This window comes from Hypanus sabinus, chromosome 6 (genome assembly GCF_030144855.1).
Source record: "Hypanus sabinus isolate sHypSab1 chromosome 6, sHypSab1.hap1, whole genome shotgun sequence".
Taxonomy (NCBI): domain Eukaryota; kingdom Metazoa; phylum Chordata; class Chondrichthyes; order Myliobatiformes; family Dasyatidae; genus Hypanus; species Hypanus sabinus.
The window spans coordinates 152,544,100-152,556,399 of NC_082711.1; the positions used below are offsets into that span (position 1 = coordinate 152,544,100).

At 40.5% G+C, this 12,300-nt stretch overlaps 1 protein-coding gene across 1 annotated transcript in view; it reads left to right on the forward strand.

The window, feature by feature from the left end:
* Positions 1-9,407: 9,407 nt before the first annotated feature.
* Positions 9,408-12,300, forward strand: part of vkorc1l1 (vitamin K epoxide reductase complex, subunit 1-like 1) — a 51,865-nt gene continuing 48,972 nt past the window's right edge. The window contains exon 1 of the mRNA XM_059973196.1: positions 9,408-9,654. Within this exon, the coding sequence (XP_059829179.1) occupies positions 9,464-9,654 (191 nt within the window). The 5' untranslated portion in view covers positions 9,408-9,463. The remainder of the gene's footprint in view (positions 9,655-12,300) is intronic.

Below are 12,300 nucleotides of genomic sequence, written 5' to 3' on the forward strand. Positions count from 1 at the left end.
GTATATTTGGAAGATCATTTTCTTGCATTCTTAATTGTCCTGAAAGATTGCTTTGGTGTTCTGAAGAAAAAGACATATTTTCATGGCATTGCTAGGCCAACCTGTAACTTCAGATTGTGTGTGGATGTGAACTAAATCAATTGGGATTAAAAATCCACTTCTGTTACCTCCACACTTCTCATTTAACTGCTGTGAGCTTCTTAAAATTTAACAGTCCATCCGTCTTGCCCCACACTAACTCCATCAGTCCGTGGCCGGAAGCAAGAGAACACTTCATTCTCAACTAGCTATCCATACTATTCCCCACATCATTCCAATTGTTTTTTTCTCAAAGAAGCCTTTAAGAGTATCTTTCTTTTGATGTCTTTTTGGCTTCTCAACCACGTGCCTTCTCTCACAGATGTCTAGCAGTGAACTTTTCTAACGGTCTATAGAGCAGGTGTAAGTGTTAGAAAACTGAATAGCATTACGTGAATATTTACTTGCTACAATTTTTTCTCTCTCCCTCCATTGTGTGCTGGCTGTGTGCCAGTTAGAAGGTTGTGGTTTTCAACCCTATTCAGAGACATGAGCGCAAAATATGATGATGGTGATAAGACCATAAGACATAGGAGCAGAGTTTAAAATTTCTCCCTTATAAAATAGTCAGTGTACTTATCCCTTCCATCAAAGTGCCTGACCATACAATTCCCTACACTGTGTTCCATCTGCCACTTCTTTGCCCATTCTCCCAATCTGTCTAACTTTCTGCAAACTTCCTGCTTCCTCAACACTACTTGTCCCTCCATCTATCTTCATATCATCTGTAAACTTGCCTGCAAAGCTATCAATTCCATCAAACAAATCATTGACATACAATGTGAAAAGAAGCTGTCCCAATACCGACCCTCGTGGAACATTTCTTGTCACCAGCAGCAAACCAGAAAAGTCCCCCTTTATTCCCATTCTTTGCCTCGAGTCAGTCAGCCAAACTTCTATACATGCTAGTATCTTTCTTATAATACCATGGGCTCTTATCTTTTTCAGCAGCCTCATGTGCAGCACCTTGTCAAAGGCCTTCAGAAAATCCAAGTAAAAATCATCCACTGACTCTCTTTTGTCTGTCTTGCCTGTTACTTCCTCAATAAATTCCAACAGGTCTGTCAGGCAAGATTTCCCCTTAAGGAAACCATGCTGACTTTGACCTATTTTATCATGAGCCTCCAAGTACCCCAAAACCTCATCCTTTGTATCATTTTCTTTACCCTTCTGTGTTTATTCTGGCACTCCTGTTAGGGGACCTGGCTGCTCGCACACATAGCAAGTCCTCTTTGTCATCACAGCGTCTACATGACTTCTCTTCCCCCTCTACTGGTCTATCTCCACGGCCCATGACACTATCGTGGGGTAGGTCGATTGCACTGATAACCCCAAATCTAAAACATCTTGGTGGGCTGATCTCAGGCCTTCCTTCAGCACTTTCAGGAAGATTGGATCCTCCCTCATTGAATTGTCCAACCCTGAATACTCATCGTATGCTTGATATTTTCACTCTGCACAGTCCATGGCAGGTTCATTGGCCTTCAAACAAAAGACATTATCATTCCCCCATTACTCACTTATCTTCCAATTCCACCTCACATCTTCCTTAAAGTTCTGAGATCTTTCCTCATTGCTGGCATTCCCACGAGTTGCCCATGTTCCATCCTGCTCCCCTGGGGTCATACTGTCGCGGGTATTTCTTGGACATTTAGCTCTTGCCAATATTTGTACATCTTTGAGGTGCATCGAGTGGATTTCGGTCATTTCATCTAACTTACACCAAATTTTTGCATTGCCACATGCAACTCTAAGTGAGGGCAGTTGGGATAAAGTGCTCTGCTTTTCACCTGGGGTGAAGGACATGTGGATGATGGTAATGAATGTGAGGGGCTGGCTGGAATCATCCGGGTTCTGAACCTGTTGTTGTCTGGTCTCTAACACGCCATCCCAACAGGCAGTGCTGGGTAGAACCACTTCTGTTTGTGGGGACTGTCCCACTTGTTAATTTCCAGGTCCCAATTTACCTCATCACCTTCCTCAGCAGTTATTCCCGTGGCTGCTGCCCAGTGAGCACCCGCTGGGTCTTATCCCACTTACCTCTCGGTCTGGTCACACCCCTGAACAATTCATTCTGGCATTGTTCAAATTGTTCTGCCTGTTTTTCATCCACATCTCCCTCTGTAAGTGAAAGTGCAGTGCTGAGAACTGCGCTGTTGGTACAGACATCCCTCAGCTGAGGCACAAAAAATAAATCCTGCTTGGTCTTTGAGACAAGCAGAGGATCATGTGACATTATTTTGGGAGTTATTCCCACCGTTTTGGATGATGTTTATCTCCCCATCCACAAATAAATAGATATCATGATCTTACTATATTGGAAATTTCCTGAGTGCCTTATTTCCTGACATCAATAACTATAGCTCAGAACTTTATCTGTAAAACAATATGGATGTCCTGAAGTTGCGTAAATCTTAGTTTAAAATTGAGAACCTTCTCCTGTTCCACTGTAGCCACAGAATTTGACTTGTAGATATAAGCAAATGCTTAATAGTTACCTTGACTGAGTTTTCATTACCAATTAAGATGGTTGCACCACTAATCAATAATCCAATTCAGAAAAGTGCTTTTTTAAAGACCATAAATAACCTCCAAATTAACAAAAACAAAAAATTTCTATGTAGGCAATAATACCACTTTTTATCGAATATGGACTCCAGTACCTACACAGTTTGCCAATTTTAAAAGACTCCACGTTTCAACAGACACCAGTACTTCACCACTGTAAACCCTTTTAACCAGACAGGAAACATATAATAAGTTGCCCTCAAAATTCAATGTTTTAAAACCACACTGCAATAAATATAATTTTTTCCAAATATTTAAACTTAGTCCATTACTTTTGCTCAAAATTATTGTAAGAACAGCCAAAGCACCAAGTTTGAGAAACTAATGTTTTCTGCTGATGAATGGTATTGATGAATCCTGGAAAATCCAGCATATCCACAATCCAAATTTGGTTTGTTAGGAACAGTTCAACTCCTTGCCCAGGGCTTTGAAGGGAAATTATTTCTATAAAGGTTTTTGAAGGACATACATATCACAGAGCAGTCTTCTGGATAGTAAACCCCCCCCCCCCCCCAGTACGCAGCTGGCCCAGATGGAATCCACGGCCATGTCCTCAGATCCTGCAGAAATCAGCTGGGAGGGGTATTTGCAGATGTTTTTAATATCTCCCTGCTTCAGTGTGAGGCTCTTTCCTGCTTTAAAAAGACCATGTACCAAAGAAAGATAAGATCATTTGCTTTAAAGACTATTGCCTAAAGGCTCTGACAGCCATCATCATGCAGTGCTTCAAGAGGCTGTAAATCTAACAAAAATAATCGTTTTGTCAGTCCTGAATATATGAAGAGAACATGAACAGATATGGAGCATTTTAAGACGTGTACAACAGGTAGTTATTGAACTACAAATTAATTCATTTTTTTGATAAAAGTAATTCAAATTTTCATGTTATTCACAGATTGACCTATTCATGAGTTTTCTGAGCTTAATTTGACATACCTAGAAAACTTGTGGAGTTGATGTTGATTCACTCCATAACCTGGAAGATCCTGACTCTGTTCTACAGTATGTCATATCCATCCTTCTAGATCAATTCTTGATCTTTCTAGATCAAGTTATGCAATCACACATAATTACATCAACCATTCATAGTCTCTTGTATATTTTTCAGAAATTACATGCTTTTTAATTATCAGCTTTTCACAGTATCTCTTACTCAACCATATTCTTTAACTATTATTCAAATATTTCATTTCCAAATGTCAAACTTATTGTGAGATGTTAGCACATAAATCTCTCAGGGTACTCAAAATGTTTCTCTCTGTAATTTGATTCCTATTTCAACTGTTTCTCTGACATTCTCCCAAACTAAGTTCAATTGTGGAGCCACATTTGCTGGAATCTGGAGTAACAGGCAATCTGCTGGAGGGACTCAGCAAGTCGTACAGCAGCTGTGAGGGGGTGATCTGGGGTTTGGAGAAAAATGTTAACAATTCCTTTTTTTTTCCCCCCACAGTTGCTGCTTGACCCACTGAGTTTGTTCAGACAATTGTATGCTGCTTTAGTTTAATTATGCTATGAATCTTCTACCTATTGAGCAAAAATATAGTGTACTGCAGTGTTGTTGCACTGATTAACAAAATCCATATATCACTGACAAACTTAAGAACTTCTGTAAATATTTGTTTCTTAAGTTTTTCTTTGATAATTCTTCCTGATCTTACAGAGCTGCCATTTGTCTTTGGGTCACTTGGTGAAACATGTGCATGTTTAATATGATTTTATTTCATAAAATGCTCCCAAAGAAATTCATGACGTTGAGATTTGTTATCTGAAACTTGCTCTTTTAATAAGTTGTGAAGTGAGGAAAGAGTGTGCATTTCTTTGAGCATATGTTGCTTGTTGTACTGGATCAAACATGTCTTACCTCAATCCACATTGCATAACTTTTTTATATGTACTAAGAAATTAACAATGCCTTTATCACATTCGGCAACCTTAACTCTTTGGAAGGGTCTTGGTTTGACTTCCAGTTCCAAAATGTTCCAGACTTCCAGTTCCAGTTCTACAAGCTCGATAATACTGTAGATATTTACTAGCTTTCAAGAACCTGGTCTCATCCCACAAACAAGACATCAGGTTCCTGACTTGACAGAATCAGATATTTAGCAAGAAGCTTTACTAACAATTGTTTTCTCAATATACTTGTTATGACACAACCTTGTTCTATCAGTAAATCAAATGATCTTATGCCTCCATTTGGATATTTGTCTTGTTCAGTCTCAGCTGTTAGACCTTTCGTTGTATAGATATTTTAGAAAGATAAGATTTTTATCACTGCTTGGCTATCTCAATTGCTGTAACCAGAAAACAGCTTCTCGTTTGTGAAACTATTCAGACTCACATTTGGTAACCTTGATAATTCACCTGATATTGCAGTTTGTTTTGAACTTAATTGTGTAATTATAATTGAGATAAGAAAATAACTTGTCTCAGCATTTCCATATTTTGTACACCAGTCCTGAAGAGTCATTGAATTGCGTAGAGGGAGAAAGAGTTTAAGAGATGTGAGTGCAATCAGCACATTTTGCATGCCACAGTCCTGAGTCATCGGGACTGTGCAGAGGGAGAGAAAGTTTAAAAGAAGGAAGTGGGGGCGGTCAGCACACTTTGTGCACCACAGTTTCTGAGAAGACGTTGGATCGCGCATAATTAGGCAACTGGCAAGGCCAACAAAAAGAAATGGCAGAGCAGCCATTGTACGAGTATCATAGTGGGGAGTTGTGGGATTGTCTTATCGGGACTTCAGTGATGAGGCGTAGGGCATAGGTAGATTTTTATTTCATTACTTATTCTTTATTTCTTGCTTATTACACATTCAGAGCAGTGGGGATGCCAGACAATATACTGGCATGCTCCTCTTGTGGGATGTGGGAAGGCAGAGAGACCTACACTGTCCCTGATGACTACACCTGCAAGAAGTGCATCCAGCTGCAGCTTCTCATAGACCCTGATAAGGAGCTGGAGCTGGTAATGGATGAATTCTGGGTCATTTGTGAGGTTGAGGTTGATAGACAGGACATACAGGGAGGTAATTACACGTAAAGTGCTGGGCACTGGTAACTGTGAGAGTTTCAGGAGGGGGAGAGGGGTAAGGCTGACAGTGCAAAGTAGCCCTGAGATCTTGTACCCCTCAACAACAGGTGTACTGCTTTGGATACTGTTGGGAGGGATGACCAAGCAGAGGAAAGACAGGTCTCTGGCACCGTGTGGCATTGTGGCTCAGAAGAAGTGAGCTGTAGTGATAGAGGATTCATTGGTTAGGGGAACAGAAAGGAGATTCTGTGGATGAGAACAAATTCCCAGATGGTTTGTTACTTCTCAGGTGCCAGGGTCAGAGGAATCTCAGTTTGAGTCCACAGCATTCTTAAGTGGGAGGGTGAGCAGCCAAAGGCTGTGGTCCATGTCTGTATCAATAGCATAGGTAGGATGGGTGATGAGACCCTGCAAAGTGAGCTTAGGTGCTAAATTAAAACAGAGGACACCCTAGCTGGTGATCTCAGATGCCTGTGCCACTTACTAGGGAAGCCAGAAATAGGAAGATCGGACAGTTTAACACATGGCTAAGGAGATGGTACAGGAGGAAGGGCCACACTTCGGATAAGTGGGCTGTCTTCCAGGGAAGGTGGGACCCGTACAGAAGGGATGGTTTGCACCTGAGTTGGCAGAGGACCAATATCCCAGTGGGTAAGTTTGCTAGTGCTGCACGTGGGGGTTTAAATTAGACTTGCAAGGGGATGGGAACCAGAGTGGAGTGGCTGTGGAGAAAGATGTCGTGAAGCCTACGTACAAGGTCAGGAATCAAAAGGTAGAGCACGGTGAGACTAACGTTCAGAGCCACAAAGAGTATTGTAGGAAAGGTGGATGAGCTTAAGAAATAGATTAACACATGGAGTTACGATGTTGTAACCATTAGTGAGACTTGGCTGCAGGAGGGGCAGGACTGGCAGCTCAGTGTTCCAGGTCTCTGTTGTTTTAGGTGTGACAGAGCAGGAGGGATTAAAGGGCATTAATAATCAGGGATAATGTCATGGCAGTGCTCAGTCAGGATAGACTGGGAAGCTCATCTAGAGGGGCTTTATGGGGAGAACTGAGGAAAAAGAAAGGCATGGCATGGCCACATTAATAAAGCTACCCCACAGTGCACAGGATTTAGAGAAACAAATTTGTAGAGAGATCGCACATTGTTACAAGAAACATAAGATTGTGGTAGTAGGTGATTTTGACTTATTGACTGGGCCTCCCGTACAGTAAAAAAAATGGGAAAGAGTTTGTCAAATGTGTTCAGGACATGGAAGTCCCAGCTAAAGAGAGTACAATACTGGATCACCAGTTAGGGAATGAGACAGGGTAGGTGACAGAAGCTTGTGTAGGAGTACATATTGCACCTAGTGATCGTTAAAACCATTAGTTTCAAGGCAATTATGAAAAAGGATAGGTCTAGTCCTCAGTACAAACAAAAAATCTGCAGATGCTGGAAATCCAAGCAACACATACATAATGCTGGAGGAACTCAATAGCCAGGCAGCATCTATGGAAAAATCAACATTTCAGGCCGAGACCCATCATCAGGTCCTGAGATATTTAAAGTGTCCTTGGTCATGGGTGAGGAGCTGCACGATTGGAGGATAGCACTGTTCAAAAAAGGCTCCAAAAATAAGCCAAGAAATTATAGGCCTGTGAGCCTGACATCAGTAGTGGGGAAAGTTATTGGAAGGCATTCTAAGGGACCTGATATATAAGTATTGGGATAGACAGGCAAATTAATGGTTCAGCAGAGACGGGATGGGTCAAAATGCCTGCTTCGGTTCTATAGTCTTTTATTAATCTATGGCATTGCCAACTTAGGATCAAGAATAATGATGAGTGACTGAAATGAAAGGTCTGCTCACCAAGAGTCCTTAAAACACTTTCACCCCAAGTACATTTTGTAATTTTTTTTTGTTCCCAGTTTGAGTATAATTTCTCTTACTATTTGTCAATATATGTACTGCAAGGCTTTCTTGTACCCAAACAATAATTCAGAGAAGTGTACAAATTGCAAAATACTGTTTGAGAATAATGAATTAACAAACTCTTTTTGTATAGCATATTTTTACTGTTCTATGTCTATTTTTCATCATTCCAAGGTTGATAAATTTAAATTTCTTGCTCATATGATTCCATTGCTAACATCCTGTGAGTCACTTTCTTACCAATATGCCGAGTAGCCTGCATCAGCTTTCACTTCTGTAACCAATGTAGGCTGTCAGGCCTGCTGCTTTGGTATTGTCCCTGTCTGAAGAACAGCCTAAAATTGGCAGAAATTTCAGGTTTTCAATCCTTTACAATGCCCTCCATCTTTGACTGATTGCAATCCATTGCATTAACGTGTAACCCTAGATAAGTGACTACTTCAGGTAACATTGTGCATTTGCCTGAACTTTATACCTTGCTTGTGCATGAGTGTATGTGTCTTCTAACATTCAAAATTATTTTCTTCAGCATTTCATTGCATAAAGGGGAAGGGCAGCAGACAGATGCAAACATATACCACACACATATCTGTAGGTTCCCAACCAACTCACACACCGTTCTGACTAGGAAATGTAGTACTCCATTGCTGTTTGATTTAAATCCTGGAACTTGTCACTCAACAAAACTGTGCAAGTACTTTCCCCAGAAGGGTTACGACTGTTCGAGAAAAAATGGCTTATCGCAGCTTTTGAACAGCATTTAGGGATAAGCAATAAATGCTGACCTTACCAGCCTTGTCCAATTTCCAAAACATGAAAAAATGGTCATGGATGAAGGAGATTAGGTATGTCACCAAAACACTTGCACAGCTCTACAGATGTACTGTGGAGAGCATTCAAACTGATTGCATCACTTTTTGATATGGGGCGGGGGCGGCTACATCACAGGATCGAAGCGAGCTGCAAAGAGTTGTAAAATTAGCCAACTCCGTTATGGGTACCAGCCTCCATAGTATCCAAATCCTCTTCAAAGAGCTTCTTCCCCTCTCCCATTGATTTCTGAATGGACATTGAACCCACAAACACTACCTCACCACTTTTTTAAAAAAAAGTCTTCTTATTTTTGCACTACTTATCTAATTGAACAATTTACTGTAAATTCACGTTTCCTTTTTTCTCTCTATTATTGTGCATTGCATTAGACCATTGCTGCAAAGTTACCAAATTTCACAACTTATGCCAGTGATATTAAACTTGATTCTGATTTACACCTTGCAGTACCATGTCCAATGGAGCTTAAACAATCTTCAACTACAATGACCACAATACAATGTTCCACCAGCATTTTGTGTGTGTGTGTGTTGCTTGAATTTCCAGCATCTGCAGATTTCCTCGTGTGACAATATGAGGTAGTTTTTTGCATTGAAGAAAAACTCTAGAACATGTGCAACCGATTCTAGACATGTATATATCAAAGACTGTTACATTTCCATTTTAACTGTTAAATATAAATATATATAATATAGCATATAATTAGTTATGAGGGTTAATTAAAATGTATCTATAGCAATCACGGACCAACCTACTCCCAATTCCAATCAGTTATCTGTTTTTCAACGGAGCATCATTAAGTCAAACCCATCCAATGGTCAATGGTTTGCAGACTGTATTAAGCTAGCGGTAGGTGGTACCAAACTAGCCCAGAACCATCGTCAACTCTCCTCCCACCTGACGGGCGCCTGTCTGATGACGAAGACGCTGGGATGGGGCAGGGGTGACGCATTTAGACGACGTCGGCAGTGCCCCGGCTAGCCAATCGGAACGCGCTACGTCTCGGCCTCGGCGGCGGACTGAGGGGGGGAAAGATGTCGGCGCCCATCCTGAAAGTGGCGACCCCGAAATGGGAGAAGGTGGCGAGGGGCAGCGTCTGTCTGCTCGGGGTGCTGCTGTCCGTCTACGCCTACCATGTGGAGAGCGCCCGGGGCAGTGACCCCGGCTATGTGGCCATGTGCGACTTCAGCGAGCAGATGAGCTGCACCAAGGTGTTTGGCTCGAGGTGAGTTGGCACTGACTGCGCGGCGGCAGCGGGAGAGGGGCCGCCGGCCTCCCGGGCGCTGTCTCCCCGACAGCTGTGGAGGGCAGTCGCAGCACTCCATTCATTGCTGAGGCAGATGCTGCCACTTTTGCAGGGAGGAGGGGGTGCGGTGGGTTGTCGCCAGCCCTTCAGGCTGAGGGTTCTGACAGGTGGGGGACGAGGTTGCTGGTCTGGACAGAAAGTGCCTCATTCCTGGAGAAGACGGGATTGTTCTGTCGGTGCTGTTGTCACTGAAACCCGATGAGTGAACATTTGTTCTCTACTTAACTGAAAAGTATAGGTTATTATCTTTTCTCATTTGGGTCTTATCTAGTGAGCGCATCGAGTCTTAATAGGAACGAAGATGTAGCTAATGATTTGTCATTGATGATTAGCTATTTTAGCTGTTCATTGAAGGCAGATTGTGGTTTAACCAACATTATGCCCGTACTTTTCTATAGTTGTGTATGGGTTGCTGATTAGTAAATAGAGATAGTCGTTGAAGCATGCCATTATGCTGGAGTAGTATAATAAGTGTTACCCAAGTGAGTTAAGTTTCATGTTTTGGGATGGTCTGGACTAGTGCAGAAGGATCCATTTGTGACTGATGTGTGTTTTATAAGTACTAGTTTGTATATTAAACCATGTTAAACAATATGAATTGACAGATCAGCTACATGTAACGTTAGGATATCCTGAGCAAATATTTGAAGCTTGTTTACATAGGGGATTTGTATATTTGTCAGTCATGTAGTTAGTGAGCAAAGAGTAAATGTGCACAACTATGACAAAATGACCTTGAACTAAATGTGAATCTTCAATGAAGGTATTTCTGAAACAAGCTGAACTTGCATTCACTGGGTACAGGTTAAATTCTTGGTGATTATTGTGTGCCGTTCTAGTATTAATATCATTAAAGGAGTAGTTGATATAGTTGAACTGGGATCGGTAGAACCTCATTATTTGACCAACACATGGACAAGTTTGCAAGGAGTTTGGATTTTTTAAAAAAAAAGGATTTCTCATAATTCATTGCCAAGATGAAGCAAGAAATGAAGGCCCCACTCAAATATTGGCAAACTAAAAGTTTGCTTGATTGAACCATTTGGCATATTCTTTTGACATACCATAATGACAGGTGTAAGATGCCATAAATTGATGGAATTTTTGAAAAATCTTAAAAATACAGCAATAAAGCAGGGATTTAAACCCATGTGGACAAACCAGTTGCTTGTTAGGTGGGCTGGTTAGAGGCAGGGGGAAGATTTATTGATTTCAGCCTGACTGAATTTCCCCCCTTTTTGCCAACTTGATTTTTTTGGGCAATAACTTGGTAAAAAGAATACCTTTTTCAAAAAAAAAATTGAAATACCACAAGTCTTCAAAATCTCCTTTAAAACGATGATTCCTACTATAAGAGTCCTTTTGCAACCCAAATAGATAAAAGTCAGTCTAGATATTAGATTCTGTTTCAGACCTTTTTGAAACCTTCAGCATTGCTATGAAAAAGCAAGGATGAAATTGCATTGGCAAAATATGGTCCAGTAAGTTTAAAACTTGAAAGAATGGAAACTTATTTAGTTTGTAGGGATATTGCATTAACTCACAGATCACATACCAAAGGTTAGGGATTAGGAATATTTTAGATGGCTTTTTTTTTGCTCAGCCTAGATGGCATATTGTACAGCATAGTTCTGTGACGTTTTTCTTTATTATTTTGTTATACAGTTAGTCAAAATATGAGCCAATTTGTTTTCCCTCGATGATCAGCCCATTTAAATGATAAATATTTTCCAAAGAGATTGCACAGCTTGGTTTATACCTTATAATGAAACTTTCTAAATTCATTTCTTCTTCATTGCTGGAAGTGCCCTTGTAACTCAATGCTATCTTTTGTGGTATGTGCCTCAAATCACACTACTCCCATTGATAGACGGCAATAATTTTAGAAGTTTTATGTGAGAAAAAAGCAAGCTGTAAATTTTGTTGTGTTCAGCATATTGAAGTCCAGATCATTAATGCCATCGGTACTCATACCAGGATTGTTACCCTACTATGTAGTATTATTCATTTTTATCACTATCATTTAGCTTCTTGTCACTTGTATGTGTAAATAAGTTTCAGAGGCATAATAAAGCTGTTTTAATTTGAAGAGTGCATGCCTGCTTTAAGATTTTCACTAGCTTCATTTACTTTGGGTTTGGAATTATAGTGGAATTATACAATAATCAAAGATGGAAAAGTCCAGTAAGTAGTGATCAAAACCAGTGCCTTTAGTTCATCTATAACTTATTGCACTTCACAAAGTAATGCAGTATGAGCAAGCAGCACTGTAGCTGTCTTTTGTACATTTAATCTGTTATCTTAATGTTAAATATTTATTTCTTCCTTTAAATAGAGGAGGGCAATAGAATTAAGGTGGTAAGGCAGTCCGGCAAAGTTTCTCCATGTTTAGTTTACATACTGATGATTGCTTGCTTTGTGCAAGATTGTTTATATATGATGTACTTGAGTGTTGGAACAACACATTTCACATCATTTAGGACAGTGATAATAAGCCTGGTTTGGAGTTGCATGGAATTTTTAGTTGTCATTCTTTTCATCCGTCAGAATGTAGTAGAAACACGT